The sequence below is a fragment of the Ictalurus furcatus genome, chromosome 10 (genome assembly GCF_023375685.1).
Source record: "Ictalurus furcatus strain D&B chromosome 10, Billie_1.0, whole genome shotgun sequence".
NCBI classification, from domain to species: Eukaryota; Metazoa; Chordata; class Actinopteri; order Siluriformes; family Ictaluridae; genus Ictalurus; species Ictalurus furcatus.
The window spans coordinates 2,461,704-2,488,193 of NC_071264.1; the positions used below are offsets into that span (position 1 = coordinate 2,461,704).

At 41.8% G+C, this 26,490-nt stretch overlaps 1 protein-coding gene across 3 annotated transcripts in view; it reads right to left on the reverse strand.

Annotated features, from left to right (window-relative positions):
- The window catches only part of LOC128614110 (protein kinase C-binding protein NELL1-like), a 213,726-nt gene that overhangs the window by 139,568 nt on the left and 47,668 nt on the right, over positions 1-26,490 (reverse strand). For all 3 annotated transcript variants that reach the window (XM_053635404.1, XM_053635403.1, XM_053635402.1), the window contains exon 4: positions 22,069-22,239. In XM_053635404.1, the coding sequence (XP_053491379.1) occupies positions 22,069-22,239 (171 nt within the window). The remainder of the gene's footprint in view (positions 1-22,068; positions 22,240-26,490) is intronic.

Sequence of the window (26,490 nt, forward strand, 5' to 3'; positions counted from 1 at the left end):
GCTGAAGACAAAGAAGCTGATGATGTGGTTTACAGGCGCCATTTATAGTCACGCGACGTGCGAAATGCCACATCATCTGAGGGGTCAAAGTACAGTCAGGGAAGACATTTGCAGGTTTATCCATAATCAGGAACTGAAAATTTTATTCCAGCATCAAAAAAAGCCAGCCATTAAAATGTAGAACTTTACTTGTGTGCTTAAGAGAGAAAAGGATTTTCTCACAATGTGTGTCTCATTATTATGCTCAAAGCAGTGACACCTTTTAGGGTAACTGAGACACATCCATTAGCATGCTAATGCAATTACACTAGTGGCATACACAGATTTGATGATTAGCATATATATATATATATCTTTAGGATTTTAGTAGTGGACAAAGAGACATGTGTGACTAACAGTGGTGTCCATCAGTAATCAAGGAAGTGCCAACAAATGCAGATTCTACACGAATGGCAATGAGACAGCCAATATAGCTTTATCTTTAACAGACTAGAAAATGTGTGAATATTGTTACTGCCATTATGTCTAGGTTATAGCTTTATTCTTAAGACAGACATGTTCGCAAAACACTACAATACTGAACCAGAGTAAACCTAATAGAACAAACAATAATTTAGACCATAGATATTGTCATGAAATCAGTAAGGGAACTCTGAACTACAGTTCCCAACAGCCACTGCTTCATTGTCACATGACCACCTGCTACTGATTCACATTCCTGGTAATTACCACTCTTGTATACAGTCACAGTTTGCAATGCACTCTTTGTCTCACGTTATCGTCTCACTATACCTTTGTCTATGCTGCTGTATTTTGTCTTTGCCACAGTGTTTTGTTTCCTTGTTGTAGTGTTTAATATGTTTGTTGTTATTAAATGTTTAAGAATCTGCGTTTGCTTCCGTATCCATCTTTGTAACGTGACAGAATGTGAGACCTATAACTTGGAAGCAGCGGATAATCATGAAATACCTGGGCTTCACTCTACCACCTATGTTCGCGGAGAACTACGCTACGCTACGCCAGCAGGAGGAGGAGCACCAAGCTGCACTATGTAAGTAGCAGGAGGACATGGAGGAGTCCGGGTACAAGTGGGAGCCTGTTGACTGGCTGGTGCCATCTCCCACCCTCCCTCCCCTATTATGGATCTGGTCCAATGGACGGAGGCAGTGGAGAATGTGAGTCAGCCTCCCTGCTCGTCTGAGGACGCCGCTCAGCCTTTTGGATCAGCTGAGGACGTCGCTCAGTCACCCTGGTTGGCTGAAGATGTTGCTCCCTCTCCCGACATACCCAAGTGCTCCCTTCTTTTTGCCAACCCTGCACACAACGCTGCTGTGCTTGCCTGCTCTGCTGAGGAACTCACCCTTCTTTTCTGCACCGCTGAGGGCATTGCTCGGCTTTACCACTCCGCTGAGGAAGGCACTCCACTTTTCTGCCCGGCTGAGGACGTCGCTCCGCCTTCCTGCTCGGCTGAGGACTTCACTCCGCCTTCCTGCGCGGCTGAGGACGTCGCTCCGCCTTCCTGCTCGGCTGAGGACTACACTCCGCCTTCCTGCTCGGCTGAGGACGTCACTCCGCCTTCCTGCTCGGCTGAGGACGTCACTCCGCCTTCCTGCTCCACTGAGGACGTCGCTCCACCCTCCTGCTCCGCTGAGGACGTCGCTCTGCCTCCATGTTCCATTGAAGATGTCGTTCCTCTTCTTTGCTGCGTGCCGTATGTCACTCCCCCTTCCTGCTCCACGGAAGACATCGTTTCCCCTTCGTGTTCCACGGAGAGCATAGTTCCTCCCTTTGGCCTCGCAGAGAACCTCGCTCCCCTCTCTGGCCTCGCAGAGAACCTCGCTCCCCTCTCTGGCCTTGCGGAGAACCTCGCTCCCCTCTCCTGTCCTGCTGTGGAAGTCATCCCACTGTTCTGCCCTGCAGAGGACGTCACTCTGAGCTCCAGCCCCGCTGAGGACGTTGCTCTGAGCTCCAGCCCCGCTGAGGATGTCGCTCTGCTTACCTGTTCTTCTGAGGACGTCGCTCTGCTTACCTGTTCTTCAGAGGAAGTAGCTCTGCTTAACTATTCCACTGAGGATGCTGCGTTGCTTTCTTGCTCCACTGAGGATGCCGCTCAGTCTCCTGGTTCAGCTGGGGACATTTTGCCCAGGGGGCAGGACCGCCAGAGGGAGGGAGTGTATTTTGGGCGATCAGGGAGAAGCACCCTTGGGGGGTTCTGTCATGAAATCAGTAAGGGAACTCTGAACTACAGTTCCCAACAGCCACTGCTTCATTGTCACATGACCACCTACACCTGATTCACGTTCCTGGTAATTAGCACTCTTGTATATAGTCACAGTTTGCAATGCACTCTTTGTCTCATGTTATCGTCTCACTATATCTTTGTCTATGCTGCCGTATTGTCTTTGCCACAGTGTTTTGTTTCCTTGTCCTTGTTGTAGTGTTTCATATGTTTGTTATTAAATGTTTGAGAATCTGCGTTTGCCTCCGTATCCATCTTTGTAACGTGACCGATATTAGGGCCGTTTAGAGGGCAACGTTACAGGCAGTACCACAATGAGTCTCATTCATTAACCCAGACGTTTTCTATTATTGGCAATTAAAGTATATTAAAAAAATCGAGAAGAAAGTGAAACCAACACGAACCCATAAATTAAGACAAATAAAAAGAGTAATTAAATAAAGACAAAAGAAATGCTGATGTGTAAATAGAGGACATGTTGTGTACAGTGCAGATTAAAGTTACTAAACTAAACTGGGCAAGTAGTGGTTTTGCAACAGTTTTGCATGTGATTTGTTTTCTAGTGATCCTCGGCACTTGGTTTTCGTGGTGAACTAGAAACTTCAGTTAACATTTCTCCTCCTTACCCTGTTCACTTTTACTGCCTCATATACTGTACGATGTGATAATTAAGTACCTAAATCTTGTGTCCTTTACTCTCAAAAAGGGCTGGAGCACTGTAAAGGAAAACTCCTATTGCAGAAGGGAATATTACGGAGGCCCTAAGTGGCCATGCATTATTAATTTTTTTTCTGTTGTTTTCTCATGATCTCGACTTTTAATTTTCCTGTGTACTGGACATCCATTGTCCCGAAGTCAATGGGGTTTTTGAATGGGTTTTTTGGTTAAATTCCTGAAATAAGGTCTGTGGTTAACACAAGCTCAATATATGTTCACGTTTTATACTACGCCATAAAAAACATCAGTAATACCCCACTCGGGATTTTTTAAAAAGCTTTTAAGTATCTTGAAAAAGATGCTTGCTAACAAGTGGCTAAATGGGACTACAGAGGTTGTCAGGGAAATTAAACGTCATCACACCGAACAGGAATCTCTTTATAGTATTTTCCAATTCTATTGCTTTTTATAAATAAAGATTGAAAGAATTGTCGGAAGCGTAACGGTGGTGACATTGAAGTCATGCGACCGTAGTGTAGTTCATTTATAGCTTAATGAATCTTACCTTTATGAAGAAAACATGTAAGAATCATAAACTTTTGTTGGTCACAGAGTTTATTTTCTGCAATAATCCAAAAGCCAATGGAAAAAATCCTACTGGCTTTTTGTCAAGGGAACCAGGGTAATGCTAACTTCTGGTGTGGCGTACAAAAATACGCCATCTCTGCAGGGCTGACGACTTCCACGTTAGTGTCCGACACTTGAGAAGGGGACACACATCCCTCTCTCTTAATTAAGACATTATTATATTTATGATGGTGAAGATGCCAAAATGCATGTAACTCCAGTCCCATTCACAAAGCGCCAGATTTTCTCACAATAAAATTACATCATGAGAAAACAACTTTTGTTATGTCGAGATCACGAGAAAATTAAGTTGAGATCACGAGAAAACAACAACAACAAAAAAATGAATAATGCATGGATGCTTAGGGCTTCCTTAGAATATTGCATACTGTATATATTGTTTTAAATGCAGCGGTTATGTCGAGTTAAAATTGTCTTTTTGCCTTCTAAATGCATTGTACCAAAGAAAGTCTGTACAATGTATAATGTATGCTATAATTGCTCTCACTGCAATGGAAAACATTTGTCCTGTTGTTAGAAGATAGAGAATTCAAATTCTATCAATGCCACAGCTAATCCGTGACCGGGAGTCCGAGACAACAAAACTGGCCATTCAGTCTGGGTAGGAGAGGCACGTTCTCACTCCCCTGTCAATCACAGTGACGCTAGACAAATACATGGGTTCATGTATGCAGAAGAGGGCAGTTAGCATTTTGCAAAGAACAGGTGAACTACTTAAGAAAACCTGTATACAAATAGGATGCTGATAATTCATAGATGACTGGCCATGAACAGACACTCTCTCACATACACACACGATTTTATTTGGATCACCAGTTCTTTTAATTCAAGGTTTACTTCATTTCTGCACAAACTGCAACAAAAAGACTTAACATCCATCAAAAAAGATTTCACGCTTCTTCCAAGACTAATTCTCCATCATCCCGTCACACTTCTCACTCGCTTCCTCACATTAGTGTACTGTGCACTCAGTCTTTAGTGTTCTGTTCCATTGCCACTTTAGTTTTGAACAGCAATATAATTGTACCATCAAATTTCTCTTCTCGTTAGTGATAAGCAAACACCTTGAAAAACCTCTGATGGAAATGTGAGTCTCCTGCCATGCTTGGGGCTGCTTCTGATGGCAGGTGTGTTTGGCGTAGTGGAGATTTAAGACTGAGAAATTAGGACAACAGTAACTTGAGCTTCACACTCAAGGACAACATTTTAATGAGCTTTTATTTCACCCTGTTTCTGTAAAAGAAACGTGATCTTTTATAACTAGTTGATTAGAGAAACTGAGGAAAACAAGTTTTGGGGTTGAAAAAATTACTACCAGGGGGAGGCTGCACCGGTAGACTGCAAGATCAATCAAAAGTCAGGATGCAAAGTCGATCCTACACATGTTTAACAATAGATGCAGAAAAAATCAATCATTTTTTATTACCAAAGCTCATAATTATCATGTGGCACGTAAGCTGTACGTCCCTGTCTACTAGCTGTTGCTATAGAAATAGTAACATATTAGAATGAGTGAATTAATATTCACAGTCATATTACATATTAAAGCCGAAACTAAGCGTGCTGTTATACTAAAATAATGCACACGATATGACCGATCAGATTTGAGTTCAAATGCACTGTGGTATAATGTTATAATATTATATTGCATTTAGGCAAACTGTTAAATTATATTGTGGATTGCTAAGAGAATATCTTGCTAATATCTTAGTTTGATGACATTTTGTAGTACTCGAGGAAAGAGCGTGTTACACTATTTGTAGTTTTATAATTCTGTTTATGCATTCCATTACAGAAACGATTTCTGTATGGTGCCCATGTTCAGAAACCATTGACTAACTATCCGCATAAAGAAATCCTTCTAACAATTTTTTAAAATGGATTTAAAAGTATAAACGCCTGGCCATTGCAGCTTAGATCATTTTGAACAGAATCACCGTGTAGTTATAATTTTGCTGAATGTTGCACCTACTATGGGTTAGGTGTAAGTTTTAAGTTATAACAGTTAAAATCACTTCCCTAATATATTGTAGGTCCTCCTTGTTCCACCAAAACAGCTCTGACCCATCAAGGCATGGTCTCCACAAGACCTCTGAAGGTGTGTTGTGGTATCTGGCACCAAGACGTTAGCAGCATATCCTGTAAGTTGCAAGATGGGGCCTCCGACTTGGATCGGACTTGTTTGTCCGGCACATCCCACAGCTGCGCGATCGGATTGAGATCTGGGGAATTTGGAGACCATGAACTCTTTGTCATGTTCCCCAAACTGTTCCTGAACTATTTTTGCAGTGTGGCAGGGCACATTATCCTGCTGAAAGACCCCACTGCCGTTAGGGAATACCGTTGCCATGAAGAGGTGTACTCGGTCTGCAGCAATGTTTAGGTAGGTGGTATGTGTCAGCGTAGCATCCACATGAATGCAGTACATTTTTAGCATTAACTTTTTCATAATTTGTGCTATAGTAGCTCTTCTGTGATTAGCCTTTGCTCCCCATGCGCATCAATGAGCCTTGGGCACCCATGACCCTGTCGCTGGTCTACCGGTTGTCCTTGCTTGGACCACTTTTGGTAGGTGCTAACCACTGCATACTGGGAACACCCCAGTAATCTGCTGTTTTGGAGATACTCTGACCCAGTTGTGTAGCCATCACAATTTGGCCCTTGTCAAAGTCGCACAGATCCTTACGCTTGCCTGTTTTTCCTGCTTCCAGCACATCAAAGAAGAGAACTGATTGTTCAGTTGCTGCCTAATACTGTATATCCCACTCCTGACAGGTGGCACTGTAACGAGATAATCAATGTTATTCACTTCACCTGTCAGTGGTTTTCAATGTTATGGCTGATCGGTGTGGCTACACTGAAACTCTCAATGCAACTGCAAATTGGGCATTTTGACATGAACCAAAAAATGAAGCACACCGCATCGTGTTTATTGTAATCTGTGTACATTAGCACCGCTTATGGTCTCTTTAACCCAGGATTTCCACCAATTCCGATGGGATGAGTGCATGCGTTTGTTCTTTTCACCTCATCGCTCAAAAGCAGACACAGAGAGCAATCTGTGTAATCGCACTACTAATAACAACCCTGGATTCAACATGTAACTCCTGGCCCTGTGGAACAGGGTTTGTGTATCAAAGATTGCATTCTAAAATCATCATCATCATCATCCATTGAGAAAATTCAGACTATGGATAATTGGAGCATGTTTCATACTGTTCTAAAATAATGTTGGATAATATCAAGAATTCTTTCATTGTATTAGTTAATTTAGGATATTTTTTTTCAAAAACATTATTTCAAACTAAATACACAGTCTGTATACAGATTAAGCCACACTTAAGAAGTCCACTGCATTAGAAAACAACACGTCAAACCATGTGGCATTTGTTTTAAAACAAAGCTACCACAAGCACACTTTTCAGTGTTTAAAAATCTAAAATTTATAGATATACTGTTCAAAATTAGACCAAAAATATTTGGAAACTCATTAGTGGCTTCACAGTTACAGTCACAGTAAACATCACAGTTACAGTGTTTTAGTGTCTAATTTGCCATCCTTTGTTTCACAGAACTTCTTGACAACATCTGAACATAGAATTAACCAGTTTCTGTAAAAGTTGGTGAAAGTTTCCTCCAAGTTTTCAACCAACAAAACATTCAGTTTATAAAGAAATCTGCTCATTTATTCTCCATTGCATCCCAAAAGACACCCTATAGGGTTTAGGTCAGGGCTGTGGGAGGCCCATTCTAAGACTTTCATTTTGGATCGATATCTGAAAAATCCACTTCTATCGTTGAATAATTTTGCATCAAAAATGTCTCTGTACATGTCCGAGTTCATAATGCTGTCAATGAGCACAAGCTTGCGAATAAAAATGTAGGTAAAACAGCCCCAGACTTTGGTTTGAAATCTTCTACTGGCTTTCTCCACACAAACACTATACCATGAATGGTTGATGAATGATTTCCGACAAATTTCTCTGTACTGATGTTCTTTTATCTTGTTTTAAATAGTTGTGTGCTCTAGTTGCATCTGGTAAATTATCCTGCCTAGTCGGTTTGTGGTCTTTCTGGGTCCTTTATGTAGGTATTTATTTATTTAACAAGTGCTGCTGATTTGGTGAAAAGAGTGGCCTTTGTGCAATCTCAAAACGTACTTCCCTCTTCTTAGTTATTTATGGGATTACTTTCAACAGCTGGTCTCAGAGTCATTTAAAATGGATGTACAGTATGAAGTCAATTACCTTTGATTTCATACAGATGTCCCGAACAGAGTAACCACTCGTTTTTGTGGTGGTATCTTTCTTTAAAATAAACTCCACTTAGTTTGACATTGTGTTTTCTAATGCACTGAAACTTGTACATTTGTAAGTGTGGCTTAAGCGTTTAAATGGCAAATAGGTGATATTCTTGAGAGCTTGGTTCACTTTGAGGAGTGAGAAAGCTAAGGATTTAACAGGCTTGTTGCTTTATGCACAAACTGTCATATAAATATATATATATATATATATATATATATATATATATATATATATATATATATAGATAGATAGATATATAACATTTATAGAGTTCGAACACAGAGGCCGCTTGTGTCTTCTCTCTCAAATATAAGCTGCTTTGCAGCTTTTTAAGAGTGTGTGACGAATGTAATACATAACACACTGTAAACACATCATAAAATGAGTAGTATATTTCTCACAACAGCTTGACTGTTCTCAAGTGTTTATAAAATTCCAATGATCAACAGAATCAATCAAATCTAATAAACAATCAAACTTCTGTCTGTCCCTCACAGTTCATAGCTCTTTCTTTACTCATGTGTTCCATGTTTTTCTTTCTTTCAGAAATGTCAATTTTTTTGCTTAATTAACAAACTTTTTACCCAACTGTCACAGACGACGACGAGGAGATGATGGGTACTTGTGCAGGAAAGAGCTTTATTGAGAAAACAAGCAGATAAAAATTCAAAACGTGAGACAAAGGCATGGTCTAAACACGCAAATGGACAGGCAAACCGCAAACAGGAAAATACAAGGACGAGAATAGGATCAAAACCATGAGACGCTAAACGAAGAAGACAACGGCTTGGTGTGTAGAGACACTAACAATACTTTGCCCGAACATAAACACACAAGGGATATAAATACCGAAAATAATCAAAGGGGAAGACATAAAACATCTGAGACACATTAGGAAACAACCAATGACATGACAGGGGCGGAGACATGACATCAACCATAAACACGCGTGTAGAAAGAAAACAAATCTTTGGCAAGATAACAGCTCTGAGTCTTCTCCTATAATGCCTGATGAGGTTGGAGAATACATGGTGAGGGATCTGAGACCGTTCCTCCATACAGAATCTCTCCAGATCCTTCACATTTCGAGGTCCATGCTGGTGGACTCTCCTCTTCAGTTCACCCCACAGGTTTTCTATGGGGTTCAGGTCAGGGGACTGGGGTGGTCATGGCAGGACCTTGATTTTGTGGTCAGTAAACCATTTTTGTGTTGATTTTGATGTATGTTTTGGATCATTATCCTGCTGGAAGATCCAACCACGGCCCATTTTAAGCTTTCTGGCAGAGGCAGAAAAATAGACGTCTCAATGATGGATGAGCCAGGCAAGACGTGAGGGAGCCTTTTAAAGCCTAAATGATTTTCCAAAGGACCATTTCTTTCAGGCACCTCCTGAATAATGAGGATTTATTGACTGTTCCTTTCAACATTTTTGCTACTTTTCCCCACTGTGCAAATACAATTCTCTAAATATTCAGGGTCCTAATGTGGCCTGAAATGAACAAATATATTCATGATTATGAACATCTTTAGGGATGTATTTTAGGATGATTTCACTCATAGTTTTTCCCCAATTAATTTAACAACAGAAGCTCAAACAATATAAAATGTATTCAAATGAGGATCACGATCTAAAGCTGGCTGCCTAGAAATCTTAGTAAGTACATAAGGTTGTTCAACATTAAAAAGAAGGTGTATAACTTGCTGAATAAAAGGAATAAATCACTCATTGTACAGGATGTGGGTCAGTGCACTTCCTGTTTTGCACTGTATACAACTGTAGTTGGAAAGGTGTAAGATTTAACTGCCAGAATCTTGTTTAATGTGGATTCTGACCCTGGACTTTTGACTTGAGCCTTTACGTAACCACAATATGTCAAACTTAAATGCATCTTTAATTCTGTAAACAGACTGATAAAAAAAACATATGGAATGCCAATTGAGGCCAAATATGAAATAAATAAAGATGGACATGAATATTAAATTAAAATGGAGGACAGCCAAGGAGATAATCAACTTAATCAGAGACATTACTCGTCTTGACAACCAAATGTTGTTTTTTTTTTACCAGATAAAGTGGGCTGTGAGTGTTGCAGATGAATGATTATCATTCAAATTAGAGGTGTGTGATTTGGCAAAATATTATATACTGTAACTGGATCATGATCCACAATATTATCACGAGGCTATTTTGCAAGTTACTGAACAGAGCAACCAAATGGCTTTACTTACTGATGTAAACGTACTATAGCTCGACAAGGAAACATCACCTCAAAGAAAAAGAGTAACAATGACTATGTTTACATGCACATAAATTTCCATTTAAGGTCTATAATCGGGTTGCAGTCATATTCTGAATTTTTGCCCATTCCGAATTTTTACTCCGTTTGGCTGGGGATTATATCCTGTTTCCACTCACGTGTGCTCTTCGTGTTATGTGGCTTCCAACACACTCTTTGTGGTGTTTTCATGGTAGTTAAATTTGTCACATTTCCTCAATATGAAAATCTTGTTTTGGAATATTTTGCAAACATTCGTTGTTCGCGCAATATCTGTTGTGTAAAATCCGGCAGTTCCCTGTAACTGATGTTGAATTTGTGTGTGTGTTGTCAGTAAAGCTGCCATGTTGACAAGGGAAAGAAAAAGAAAAAAAAAAGAAAAAAAGGAGAAAGCGTAAGCCTATGCTTGGTGTGCCTAGCAAAATTGGTTTGTTTCTGTGTCGTTCAGGGAGGATGCGAGCTTACCAAGCAAACAGACTAAAGTCTGGCTCGTAAAACAACTTGGGCATGAGTATTTCAGCGCTTTTCATTTTTCAGACAAAATATGCGAGACATTTTAATGATTCACGGTCTAAAACTCATCATATTACCCTGCTCTACTGTAAGGTGTGTGTTGCGCTAGCCTAAAAGTTATACTGCAAGTTTGTGCTACACTTCATTATGCTCTGTGTCATCACCGTTTCCGCATCCCCGTGTGTTCCTGATTCTGAAAAGGTCATCCGTGCACACTCATTAATCCCTCTGGTAAAACTGATTCAACTCAGGCAATGTGTGTAGCACAGCAGGTGGTGGGATTCCGATGCAGTTGCTATAGTCACAGCTAGAGTGTGTGAGCAAGTCCGGGTGTGTTATGACAGCACGGATAAAAAGGGATTCTTCCGTTGTAATTAGTTTTTTTCTCTCTTCCTTTTATATGACACACTCGTTGCTTTACTCTCTGAGCGTTGTGTGCTTTCCTGAAAAAGCATAAACAGCAATATTGCTACGCAACGGTTCATTATATTGTCGCGGTATCTCTTTAGCCCTCCCATCAAAATGGCACATCGGAAACAACGTCTCGTCTATATGCCTGAAAATTACAGAGCAGCACTATAACAAATAGAGAGGAAATTACAGAGGTTTATACAAATGTTAACCAAACAAAGCAGGGATTTTAAATCCTGCTGACATTAATGCTCACGTAACTACATATAGAAGCGTGTTGTATTTTACAACGTGGTTTGGATACTTTTACTGGCACTTGACACAGACATTTCTTTTTCAAACATAAGCCGATGAATGAATGTCAACAGGAAATGATGTTCTGTATCATGTCCATAAATGTCTATAAATAATTCAGGTGCTTTTCTTTCACAAAATATTACAAAGATTGATAAAAGAATATTTAAAAAAAAAAAAAACCTTACAAGTTAATACATCTGTTTAAAGCACAAATCTGAAACCATGATTATATCCTCAGTGAAGTGCTCACACTGAGGTATTGATTGTTTAGCCACATCTTCTCTCTGAAGGCCAAATCTCTCAGACGTCTGATGGCAGCATCCTCCTGCCACAGCCTGACAGCCAGGCAGAAAATCTCCAGATAAATATTTGTTTGCCTTGACGAAAGAGGCAGAGCTAATCGGTTTTCTCAGGGCTGAAATAACTCTTTCCCCTGTCACCTCATTCCACACTGAGCTCAAAGCAAATATGACCTCAAAACACAGACCTGTCTGTCTCTAGTGTATATTAAAAATGTGATGGTTTAGTGTTTATGAATTCCCTACACTAGGGAACGAAGGGTGCCGAGTTCAAATGTCAGCACTACCACAAAGCCACTTCTGCACTGTCAACAACTGTCAAACGCTCTATTAACACTGGCCACTTCAATAGGAACACCTGTGCCTCACTCATTCATGCATAAAATCATGCAAATACAGGTCAACAGCTTCAGTTAACGTTCACGTCAGACACGACAGTGTGTAGAGTTTCTCCGTGAAGCACTGACACGGATTTGGAGTCTGGGGCGGACAAGACCCATGTTTGAAGCCTTGCATGTTTTTTGAGGTTATTTATATCATTTCATGTCATCATTAAGACACACCCGATGCGATTTTTATTCATATTGTTTGTCTGCTATTCAGTATTTGATTGCAGCTTTTTGTTTAGGAAGGAAACTCATGAATATTCATGTATCGGCTAATATTCCAGGTTTAAGTATTTGAGCAGCTGCTGATCTCCTGACATATTGAGGCACAGCAGTGTCTAGAGTTTACACATAGCCTAATGGTGTAAAAACACACACACACACACACACACACACACACACACACACACACACACACACACACAAAAACATCTAGTAAGTGGCAGGTCTACTGGTAGACAGACTGGTTTTAGTTGACAGGAAGTCATCTTGGTTACGCATGTAACCCTGTTCCCTGAGAAGGGAACGAGATGTTGGGTTTAGCATAACACTATGGGAGCGCCTCTCACGTGTGACCGGCATCTGAAGCTTGTGTAAAATCATGCCTATTTGTAGGCCTGCCGTGATCAGGTGACATGGCAATTAAGCGCGTCGTGTGATATATATATATATATATATATATATATATATATATGGCACCTGTGAACTGTGCCATCAGCCTCTATTATCTGAATCGAAGACGCAATTTACAGGCCTGCTCTGATATGACAAAGCTACGCAACGTCTCGTTGCCTTCTCAGGGAACAGGGATACATGCGTAACCCAGATGTTCCCTTTCAAAGGAAACTTCGACATTGCATTTAGCATAACATTATGGGAACAAGAATATCCACTCTGTCATACCGAGGGTACGGCCTGTTCAAAAAGACCCAAGCCCGGGGGTCACTGCAAGACACTCGAGCCCGGGGTGGAATGAATATCCAGGCTGTAATAAAGAATGAATGTGTGTGGCATAGACCACCCTGCAGAAGCATACACATCCTGTAAGGATACCCCTTTGGACAAAGCCTTCGCGGAGGCGACCGCCGTAGTGGAATGAGCTCTTATGCCCAGAGGCGTAGAGTGAGCGCGCACCTCAATAGCGATTGCTTCCACTATCCAATTAGAGATGCATTGCTTTGGCACAGCATCACCTCTACTGTCGCCGCAGACCAGCAGCTGCTCCGACTTATGCCACTGGCCGGAGCGGTGGACATAAGTACAGAGAGCCCTTACTGGACACAGCAGGTGCATTCTCTCTTGTTCCGGTGTGGAGAATGGAGGAGGGCAGAAAGCCTGCAACACCACAGGGTGGGCAGCCGATGTAGGAACTTTAGGAATATAATCTGGCATAGGATACAGGAAGGCCTTGGCTAATCCAGGGGCAAAGTTGAGGCAGGAAGGGCCAACAGAGAGAGCTTGTAGATCTCCTACTCGCTTGAGAGATGTCAGGGCCAGCAGAAGAGCTACCTTTAGAGTCAGAAGCTTCTCAGAGGCTGACTCTAAGGGCTCAAATGGGGTCCCTGACAGACCTTCCAGGACCACAGAAAGGTCCCAAGAAGGTATGCGCGACCTGCAGACGGGCCTCAGTCGCCTGACACCATGCATGAACCTCAAAGTTAGAGGATGTTGCCTCACAGAGGCTCCATCAACAGGGGCATGGCTGGCCTAAATGGCGGCCACGTAAACCCTGATTGTAGAAGGAGCCCATCCCGCTGAGCAACATTTTTTTAAGAACTCCAGGACTGTAGCTATTGCACAGTTCACAGGGTCTACAGTGGATCCCTGCGGATGGGAATCTCCCAAGGAGTGCCATCTAGCAGGGATATTATCTCCGAGAACCATATTCGGGCTGGCCAATAAGGTGCTACTAGCAGCAGACATAGTCTGTCTTGGTGAACTCTCACTAGAACTTGTGGGAGCAGAGCGATCGGGGGAAAAGCGTACAGATGTGACCTCAGCCACATGTGCACCATGGCGTCCAGCCCTAATTGTGCGGGAGGAGTGAGGGCGAACCACAGCGGGCTGTGTGCTGTCTCCCTGGAGGCAAACACACGCAGTCCCGCTTGGCCAAACCTCGCCATATGGACTCCACCACTTGTAGATGAAGCCACCAATTCCTGGGCCTCAGCCCCTGCCTCAACAGGATGTCTGCCCCCATATTCCCAGAATGTACATTGCACTTACTGATAAACTTTCCTTCTGCCCAGAGAAGAATTCGTTGCACCTGCCTGAACAGGGGGCGTGGACATAATCCTCCCTGGTGGTCAATATATGATACCACTGCTGTGTTGTCTGTAAACACATGGTGACCGCTCAATTGAGAAAGAAGGAATTTCAATGCTGGAAATATGGCCCACATTTCCAGACAATTTATATGCCGTTCCAAATGAGGGCCACTCCAGAGACCATGAGCTGGACAGCTGTCTAAGACTGTGCGCCAGCCCGTGAGGGACGTGTCTGTCATTACCATCTTGCACTAAGGAGACACCTCTAGAGTGTGACCCAAGGCTGAAACCGGGGACACTCAATTCTCAGAGCATGTAGGCATCGTCGCATGACACTGATTACTCTCGGAGGTTTCGTCCTTGGACGAGACCTCCATCTTCTCAGCCACCACTGAATGGTCTCCTGTGCAATAGGCCCATAAGCTCCAATAGTCTCCCAAGATCCAGCTTTATCTTGCTCAGTGTTGATAGGATTGACCCTACGCATTTTGGGGATAGAAACGCCCTCATCGTAGTAGAATCCTTATAACTCATAGAAAAGTTGTCCACTGCACTGGGGAAAGCAGACTTTTCTGAGGTTCAACCTGAGCCCCAAGCTCTTCATGTGGTTGAGAACAACATCTTGATGTTGAACCGTCAGTTCCTTGGACCATGCTAGAATTAACCAGTCGTCCAGGTAGTTTAATACACGGATACACTGGAGTCACAATGGAGCCAGAGTGACATCCATGCACTTTGTGAAGGTGCGAGGGGATAAAGCTAGTGATATTTCTATGTGGAAATATGCACCTTTTAGATCTATCATCACAAAACAGTACTCAAACTGAATCTGTGGAATGATAAGTTTAAGCGTCAGCATCTTGAACCTGTATGTCTGAAGAGTACAGTTCAGATGATGCAGATCTAAAACTGGCCACATACTCCTCTATTTTTTGCGGACCAGAAAATAACGGCTGTAAAAATCTCCCTCCCTCAGGGAACAGGGTACATGTTCTAGGGCCACTTTGTCCAAGAGGGTTCTTACTTCCTGCGCTAACATCGGGCTCTGGTCTGTGCTGACTACTGTGGTGAGCACACCTCTGAACCGGGGGGTCGAGCTCTAAACTGGACCCGGTAACCCTTTTCTATGGTAGACCCCATGGAGACACATTTGGCAGTAGTTTCGATGCTGCCAGACAGTCTTTTAGTGACGCTAACTATTCCACATTCTATCGGAGGGAAAGCATCAGATTTTCTTTACCCTGTGACAGCTCGCTGACCAGAGAACACTGAAAACTTCGGACAGCCTTGGCTAGGGGAGGCCCTACAGTAGCACTGGGGGCTAACTGCCCTAACAACCTCCGCTATGTCCCTCCATGGCCTCTCAGGACCGCTCTTCTTTGCCTGCTTGGCCTTTATGACCATTCTCAGATCAGGCCTGGTAGCAGGCCACAATTATGGCCGCCCGGTTCCCCTGGCTGTCTGCGGGGGTTGGCGGGCTGCCATACTCGTCTTCTGTGTCTCCCTCACCCTAGTGCTGGCCCGGGCTCCACTCGTGGATGAACTCGACACAACAGGGAAGGAACTGGCTGAATGCCGCCATATGTCAAGCAGGTCTGCTTGGTAGGCCTGCAACACTGTCACTGTCTGCAGTGACCCACAACCAACAGTACTACTGCATAGGCCTTGCCCACCAATGCCACGTTGGCTTTACACGGTGGCTTGGATGGCAAAGCCGGCCCCCCTATTTACCTGCCGTCGATGGAGAGAGGTAGCTCACAAGCGCATCCTCCATCTTCAGCATAGGTAAATAGCCATGCCATTCATTCCCCACAATGACCGAATAATCCAACACCGTGGGGTTATAAATACGGCTTATGCATGGTTTTCCCCCAGAAGCCTGATATTTTGTCATGCACTTCTGGAAGAACGGGGAGTTTTCTGCAGTGTGAGGGATTTACTTTCACTGGGGAGAAAAAAGCTCATCCAGCCTTAGTAATCACTTCAAACAGCTTTTTATATGCTGCTCTTAGTTTTTAGCACATCCTTCTGGCTCCTCGGAGTCAGAGAGGAATTATTGCTATTATTTTTGTGTGTGTGTGTGTTTTCTCTCTTTTTTTCCCTTTTGGCTTTCCATAGCAGAAGGAGGAGTCACGACGCAAACTCCAAATGCGCTTAATTGCCACGTCACCTGATCATGGCAGGGCTACAAATAGGCATGATTTTACACAAGCTTTAGATGCCGGTCGTGCGTGAGAGGCGCTCCCATAGTGTTAGGCTAAATGCAATGTTCAAGTTCCCTTTGAAAGGGAACTGCAGTAAGTTGTTACAACCGTGGTGAGCAGACAAGCGTCTCAACCAGCACAACACATTGATGAACCTTGATGCAAATCATGACAACTTGGGTACATGTGTAAAAACAGATCATGGAGACATTTTAAATCATTCACAAACTAAAATAGTTTTTAGATTGTGAATCAATAGTTCACCCCTAATCAGGATTTTAAAAAAAACAACAACAAAAAAAACAACAACACAGTGAACATCTCTAGTTGAGATTAATTATGAACTGGAGTGATATAGCTAAGAGCCAGAATTCTCACACCGTGCTGATGGTGCTGGCATATCTACCTCTGGGCATTTTTCCCCCATTCATTCCCATTCAGATGTACACACTGGATTCTCATAACACTATTTTCCTGGTACCACATGATTTCAGAAAGAATGCCTCATTTCAGATGTGCACCACATGACAGTAAGAAAACAGAAAACTCTGAGTGACCATGACTTAACCATAAGCTCCTCCAATTATTTTTACTGACCAAAACACGCCAGCACTGCTTTGCTGTTTTATAACGGCTCGCAACTCCAAGGCTATCTTGGAAAACAAGGTTGTTACACACCCCTTTTTCCACCCAAACTTGATTACACTCGCATTTTCAGGGTATCGCAAAGTATTTCATCATTCAGTCGGGTACTATAAACTAGGCCAGTGGGTGTCACGTCTGTGCTGCAGGATTTCAATGATGTGCCAAATGTTGCAAACAATGCTGAATCCTGCTGTCACATGAGCAATGCAAAAACAAGCTAGAATTCTACCATGGATAGCACATCTTTGCAAGGAGAAGAGTTAAAGTTAGATAGCTGAATTAACTCTCCTCACTGTACCATACATTGTACATCATTGGTGAGCCTGTTTGGTTTGTTGTTGATTTTTTTTCGTCACTCGGCTTGGGCAAAACTTGTCTTCTTTTATGTAAAGAGACCATTTAGCTGATCTCAAATGACAAACCACAATGTTTTAGCAGTTTAGTTTTGGCTAAATAAATGTTTAATGCCCATGAACAGAACATTGTTCTGAAAAAAACGTTTGTTGGTAATATCCATGCTGTTTTGAATGACCTTACACTAATAGGTCAAAAGAATGTGCACCCTCCCTATTGCCAACAGATGCATAAAATCAAGGCCATAGCCATGCAATCTCCTTAGACAAACACGGGCAGTAGAACGGGTCATACTGAAGAGCTCGGTGACTTTAAACGTGGCAGTGCTACGAGTCAGTTTGTGACATTTCTGCCCTGTTAGATTTGCCTCGGGCAACTATAAGTATTATTATATATATATATATATATATATATATATATATATATATATATATATATATATATATATATATATATTATTGTGAAATGGAATCATCTAGGATTAAGACTATAATAACTCAAATAATCACTCTTTACAATCGTGGTGACCAGAACAACATCTCAGAATGCACAACAAATCAAACCTGGGCTACAACAGTAGAAGACCACATCAGATTCCACTCCAGTGGCTGAGCAACAACGGCTCAGCCATGCAGCCGTAGACTACACAAACCCCCAGAGCGGGGCCGGCAAAAAAAATTGGCATAGCGCATACAAAATGCCCATCTTCTGTTGCATCACACACTACAGTGTTCCAAACTGCCTCTGGAAGCTACAGTACGTCAGCACAAGAACTGTGCATCTGGAGCTTCATGAAATGGGTTTTAATGGCAGCTGCACACAAGCCTGAGATCATTATGTGCAATGCCGAGCGTGGGCTTTGAGTGGTGGAAAGTGCCGCCACTGCACAATGGAGCAGTGGAAATGTGTTCTCTGGAGTGATGAATCACACTTCACTATCTGGCAGTCCGACAGATGAATCTGGGTTTGGTGGAAGCCAGGAGAACACTAAATAATGGAACGCAGAGTGCCAACAGTGATGTTTGGTGGAGGAGGTGTAATGGTCAAATAATTACACAATTGTAAGCCTCCAACTTTGTGGCAACAGATTGAGGAAGGTCGTGCTCATAGCGAGGTCCAAAAAGACATACTTGGCCCACACAGAGCCCTGACCTAAACCTTACGGATGAATTGACATTGACTATGAGGCAGTAGGCACAACTTTCCACAGACTCCAAAATCTTGTAGAAAGCCTTCCCAGAAGATTGGAGGATATTGGACAGGGGAAACTCCATATTAATGCCAACAGTTTTGGAATGGGATGTTCAGCAAGCTTTTATAGGTGTGGTGATCAGATACTTTTGGCCATATAATGTATATGTTACTAAAATGTGAAGAACAACCAAAAAGTTCTAATTCGGTGGCTCTTATTCTTCAATGTTGCGTACGGACAAATTTGACTGTACAACCCCAATTCCAAAAAGGTTGGGACGCTGTGTAATATGTAAATAAATGTAAATAAAAACAGAATGCAATGATTTGCAAATCTCATAAACACGTGTTATTCACAATAGAACGTAGAAAACATCAAATGTTTAAACTGAGTAAATGTACCATTTTAAGAAAAAAATAAGTCTCAAAAACGTTGGGACGGGGGGATCTTTGAGAGGCGGAGTCTTTCAGAAGAAAAGATGAGCAGAGGTTCCCCAATCTGCGAAAAACTGCATCTACAGTTTGTGTAACAATTTCAGAATAATGTTCCTCAGTGTAATATTGTGAAGACTATGAATATCTCATCATCTACAGGACATAATATCATCAAAAGATTCTGAGAATCTGGAGAAATCTCTGAGAGCAAGGGACGAGGGTGAAAATCAATACTGCATGCTCATGATCTTCGGGCCCTCAGGCGGCCCTGCATTAAAAACAGGCATGATTCTGTAATGGAAATCGCTGCATGGGCTCAGAAACACCTCCAGAACTCATTGACTATGAACACAGTTCACCGTGCCATCCACAAACGCTGGTTAAAGCTCTATCATGTAAAGATGAAGCCATATGTGAACATGATCCAAAGCTCATGGGCCAAAGCTCATTTAAAATGGACTGAGGCAAAGTGGAAACTGTTCTGTGGTCAGACAAATCGAAATTTTAAATTCTTTTTGGAAACCATGGACTAAAGAGAAAGAGGAGAGGGACCATCCGGCTTTTTATCAGCGCTTAGTTCACAAGCCTGCATCTCTGATGGTATGGGGGTGCAGTAGTAGCTTGCACATCTGGAAAGGCCCCATCAATGCTGAAAGGTATATAGAAGTTTTAGAGTAACATATGGTTCCATGCAGATTCCATCCCATCTTTACTTCTGAAAGACTCCGCCTCTCTACGATACTCTTTTTATACCCAATCATCTTACTGACCTGTTGCCAATCAAACTAATTAGTTGCAAAATGTTCCTCCAGCTGTTTCTTTTTAGTAACGCATATTTTCCAGCCTTTTGTTGCTCCCTTCCCAACTCTCGAGACCTGTTGCGGCCATGAAATTAGAAATTACCTTATTTTTTTCTTAAAATGGTACATTTCCTCAGTTTAAATATTTGATAGTTTTCTATGTTCTATTGTGAAGAACATATGGGTTTATGAGATTTGCAAATCATTGGATTCTGTTTTTATTTACAATTATTTACAGTGTCCCAACTTTTTTGGAATTGAGGGTGTAAAACGAGCACACACAATTTCCACTGAAAGTTATTACTTTATTCATGAAGTATTCGTCTTTTGCAAATCTTTATGATCAATCTTGTGTCAGGTCACTGGGTGTGTAAATTATAGCGTACTATTTGTTGATTTGCAGTTAAATAACCTGTTACTGGAAGGAAATTTATTGGCTCATATATTGGCTAGATTTATAAACACAGCCATAATGAAACTGTCAGTTAAAGATGGTATTTTTGAGCTCTAACCTAGCTATAAATAGAGTTTACCTATCTACCTGCAGGTGAGGTGGGAACGTGATTCAGCTTTCTAACTGAATATGGCCATGAACAGCTGTTATATTCTGGAACTGTTTTTTCCCCCTCAGGTCTCCCTTTCCTTATATTTCCTTGGCTCACTATTGTAGCATAAAGCCTTTCATGTAAATTAGATGAATATGAGGTTAAATTTTGGCGTGTCTTATGCATATGATATGTATATAAGTGACTAGTGGGTGGGTGCTTGCATCCACGCAGCTGATTCATCATTTGTGCTCAAATCACTACTCGTTCCGATGTTGTCAGTTCTGAGCCCTGGGTTAAATATGTGAATTGGTTAAATATGCATCCTACAATGGTACAACCCAAAAATCAATTCTGTACGGGATTATGACTCAGACTGTCCTGACATTTAAAAAGCCTTTTAAAAAAATGATGGCCTACAAACAGAATGCCACTCTGCTCCTTATCTCAAACTGTAATCCGCCCACCCACCCCCCAAACACACATGGTGATACTCTTCGCGAGACCAAATATACACTCACCATCCAATTTAACCATGGCAAGGTTGTTGGTGCCAGATGGCCTGGTCCGAGTGTTTCTGAAACTGCTGATCTCCTGGGATTTTCACACACACCGGTCTCTAGAGTTTACACAGAATGTGTGAAAACCAAAAATGATTCTGTGAGCAGAGTGTCTGCAGGCTGAAACACCTTGTTGATGAAAAGATCAGAGAAGAATGACCAGTCTGGTCTGAGTGGACAGGAAGAATATAGTAACTCAAATAATCACTCTTTACAACCATGGTGTGCAGAAAAGCATCTCAGAATGTACAACACATCAATGCTTGGCTACAGCAACAGAAGACCATATCAGGTTCCACTCCTGTCCGCCAAGAACAAGAATCTGAGGCTAAGTGTATATTACATGCTTAAAAATATTATTATATTCATGAATCCATTGCGAGAAAAAGGTGAGTCCGATTTGTTTCCAATTTGGCTGTAATGTGAAAGCAGCTTCCCCAAAATGAAACATTACAAATGGCAGTTTGGTAAATTGGCTGCTCCATTGCCTCCATCCCCAACTTTCTACTTCAGCCTGCACAAATACATATACATATACATATAAACGCACACCCACACACACCAGCCATCAAGAGGAGCCCCAAGCACAGCAACAGTCTCTGGAGCCTGATTTCTATCAGTATTGTTTATATTGATCATCACTTAGCTGAAAAGACAGAGCAGTGCTAAGTAGTGAACAGAAATATTTGAACAGGAACAGAGGTACTCTACATGCAGAGCATGTCAGCCCCCCTGCTGAGCATCTGTCTGATGGCAGATATACAGTATTATTCCACCGGGGAAAATCACCCACATGGTTATCAACAATCCTTACATAAAGATCACACACATGCTATAGTAAAAATTCTTCGGTAGCTGGAATATGCATTGTTAGCATACATCTGTAGAGTAGCAAACATAAATAGCTAGCCATAACATAAAAAATGCATAAGGTATTACATAAATTGATACAAACTGACATACAGTGCAGTAGTTGAACTAGCTATAAGGATGACATCAGAAGGAACCTGCTCAACAGAGTGATAATAAAGCTTACCTGTTACAGTCCACGTGAAGCAGTAAGTGACTGGCGCTAATGGACAAAGCGATTTTATGCCATTGACCATCAGCTAGTCTATATGGGAAGGTCTCAGATCGCTGTTTTCCTTTGTGGCGATATTTGTAGCGGATTTCCTCCCTAAGTCCACTGCTCTCCAGTTCGAAGTAGCTGGAAGGGAAAAGAGCACAGTTTTTACATGAATCGCTAATAACAACCAACCTGCTATTCTGTGTTATTCTCAGTGGCAGACTGAATAACATTCCCTGCCAGTTGTGCCATCTGTGAAGATATCCACCTCTCAAACAGCTTGTGTAATAATTACATTACAATAACATTACATTAAAAAAAACCTCTCCCCATTTTAATGCCAGCACCTTAAATCAGTACTATTAGCATTTCATATTGACTTGGATCAATCAGCGAAACTGATTGGAGCTCCAGGGACGAATGATGAAACATCTTCAAAACCAGTCATTCTGACTGACTTCCCCACCGGTGCAGTATGTGCAGTCATGTGCCACTAACTAGTAACACAATCTAATACAATATCTACATGCAAAATAATTACAACCTCTGCAATCAGTAGGGCCTTTGGTACACCCACAACCTCAGCTTTTTTGTTTGTTTGTTTGTTTAAGCCCACATAGCATCGCTGCAGCCTCTGCAAATGCATGGTCACATCATGAACAATTTAAAAATTGAAGTGGTCATTTATCAAGTCTAACAAGACAAATTTCTATTTTGTTCCTCCAATAAAAGAAAGAAAGGCTTTAGATCAACAGTAGAATCAGAAATTACGCCATTATTCCACTTATACTGAACGAGAGATCCTTTCTGAGCAGAGCTTGGTATTTTATTTTTCCACATCACCATCACGTTTCCCTCAACTCTCCTTCCAAACAGTAGGCATTAATATGCATGAAGCCTGAAAGACACACTGCTCAGTAGAATACCAAACAAGGCTTCACAAGCCAAGAGGTGCTTTTTTTCTGTCCTCCACTACTTGCTTATTCTGAGAGAAACAACCAGTAAGAGGGAAAGTTTCCATTGCCAGTTGACTTGGCACTAATGTGTCAAGGGTAACAGAAAATATTCAATAATATACATCATTTAATATCTGAGATCATTAAAACAAAAATGAAATCACATAATAAAAATCCATTCTAGAGTGACCACGGCATGTACAGGTTATATATACAGTGGTGTTGGAAAGTTTGTGAACCCTTTAGGATTTTCTACATTTCTTCATGGTCATTTACTTATTGAGGAAAATGAGCCAATATTACATATATGTGAGTGGTACAAGTATGTGAACCTTCACATACTTCAAGTATCATTCAAGTATGTGGTGTGACCCCCTTGTGCAGCAATAACTGCAGACAAACGTTTGGGGTAACTGTTGATCAGTCCTGCACATCGGCTTGGAGGAATTTTAACCCATTCCTCAGTACAGAACAGCTCTGGGATGTTGGTGGGTTTCCTCACATGAACTGCTTGCTTCAGGTTCTTCCACAACATTTCTATTGGATTAAGGTCAGGACATTGACTTGGACATTCCAAAACATTAACTTTATTCTTCTTTAACCATTCTTTGGTAGAACGACTTGCGTGCTTGAGGTCAGTGATTGCTGCATGATATACTTTCTCTTGAGATTCAGTTCACAGATAAATGTCCTGGCAAGTCGTCCTGGTCCAGATGCAGCAAAACAGGCCCAAACTATGATACTACCACCACCATGTTTCACAGATGAGATAAGGTTCTTATGCTAGAATGCAGTGTTTCCCTTTCTCCAAACATAACACTTCTCATTTAAATTAAAGGTTCTCTTTGTCTATTTTAGAACTCATATTTATATCTACTGCTGTTACATTTCTTCTCAGTAGCAGTAAATGAGGCTCTGTCACGTATTGTGACGTAACGGAGATAAGGTAGGATGCAAGCACAGTGTGAACAGTTTTATTGAGAGACACACAGGCAGGTAAATCCAGAACGTGATCCATAAACGTAATCCAGTAACATGCCAAGTTCAGACGATCGGCAAACAGGCATAAACAAGGCAAGGCAGGAATCAAAGTCGTGGTCTCGGGATACAGGGTCGATATACCAAACATGAAACAGAAACAACAGCGAGGGACTGGCAGCGGAGAAACCAGCGTGAACTTAACAAACGAACCTAAACATGAAACATGACATGAACTATGACTATGACTATGACTATGACTCTAAACATGAAACTATGGACTGACTGTGGTTATCTATCATAAGGACTCTAAACTAATCTATTATAACTCATTCAACATTCCGCGTCGTGTGCTGGAAGGCGCGCTGTATATATGCGGAGATAATCAGTGTTGTAATGGCTGACGGCTGAGGGCAATTCAGACACACGTGAAACTACAACCAATGACAGAACGGGGAGGAGACATAACAGAAACATAAACAAATGCACGTGTCGAAATGTCACGATTGTCCACAAGGGAAAAGCAGGTGCTCGCGCACCTGCTCGTGCACGCGCGCCCACATGCTCCACAGCGCGCTGCTTAAAGGGGTACTCGTGACAGGCTCAAAATCAAAGCTGAAAATACAGCTAAATAAGGTTGAAATCAATTTCTCATTTCAAATCAAGACTTTGATTTGTATTTTTCAAATACAAACTTTGTATCTTGTTCAAAAGTTTAAAGAGATCGTTCAACCAAAAATGAAAATTCTGTCATCAATTACTCACCCTCATGTCGTTCCAAACCCTTAAGACGTTCATCTTCGGAACACAAATGAAAATATTTATAACGAAAGCTGGATGAGATTTCTGTCCCTCCATTTACAGTCCAGTAACCAAAACATTGTGCTGACACGAGAGCGGACAAAAAAACATCCACGAGGGCGGACAGGTCCCGCGAGACCATCCACAACGGGAGCCAGAAGTACTGCACTGTTTACAGCAGAGGAAGAGGGACGCTGTCCACAAACTGAGTCACAGAACAATCTTTGTAACATAGATGTCTGTAATTTCTATATATAGGAGGACTTGCATTTTTTTGCCTGCTCTCGCTTCATCACGGCATGCATGCATCATGGTTCTCTCATGAACACGCATCGGGATCTATGTGGAAGTGGGGATAACTTGTGGATTTATGTGCATAAAACATTGTTGTCCAACACACGTTAGCTGCATACTTAGTTCAGCTCTAGTCTCCTGTCTGTGCTTTCAGAAGAAAGGGGGTTGGATGAAAGTGACCAATTATAGAAGTGGGATAGGACATGTCTTATCCCAATACCAATGTCCCAAAAACTGGACTGCAAAGTGTATACCTTGGAGAGCAAAGGGAAATTAAGCATGCGTTTGTCAGTGCTTGACAAAGGGAACAGAAACAGAATTACTCCACACGTTCACTTCACTGCTCCACACTTGTGCATGCACCATTCACAGCACTTAATAACCACACTTACTGATAATGTTCTTCACGCTCAGGTCACAATCCTTCAACCTTTTGGCCATGCATGCAATCAGCATGCTTGTTGAAAAAAATTGGGACTACATTAAAAGAAAAATACCCAAACCCTCTGTGAATCATGGTGGTGGATTGATGAAAGATTTGGGGCTGTCTCATGAATGTCCATGGACTTCATGAATTGCATTACGGACAATGATATTTTAAAACCCTTCTGCCATAATATTAGGATGCGGCCATAAATAGATTTTAACAAGATACATCCAAGGCAACACAAATGTTTGAGGGACACAAAGTCACCATTTTGCAATGTTTATCTCAGTCTCCAAATTTAAACCCTATTGAAAGCTGTGGTCTGTGTTGAAGAGGGCAGTGCACAGGCACAAACCAAACAATATAAAAGCAGCTTTAAAATGTCCTGCAAGTTTTTTTAAAAAATTGCTTTTCCATCCCATTTTCTCCTCAATTTGTTCTTGCCAATTTCCACCCACTAGGAAATTCTCCCCAGGTACCAGTTGGAGGCGTCACGTAAAGGTGGCACGGACAGAAGCAAGTGCAGGTTATGAAGTTTAATCCAAACACGACAAGTCCAAATGGTAATTCCAAATTCCACAAGGGCAAGGGTCATACAATCAGGTAAACAGGCATAAACTAGGCTAGGCAGAGAATCGAGGTCAACAGAGTAAACAAAGTCCAAAACCAGAATATGAACACTTAGAACGGCTTGGTTACGACAGAGACAAACGCAACTGAGCGTATACTTCACAAAGACATTGTGTTCAAACAGTCTCTTTTATGTGTGGTGTGATTGCGAGTGTAAATGGGAACAGGTGTCTCTGATTAGAACGCCGGAGAAGGTGAACGCGGGAGAGTGTGGGTCTTTATCCAAATTGAGTCACTCGTTTGCTGTGATATGACATGGAGAGGGTGGGGCAAACATACGCCAGCTTCAGGAGGAATGCACTACCT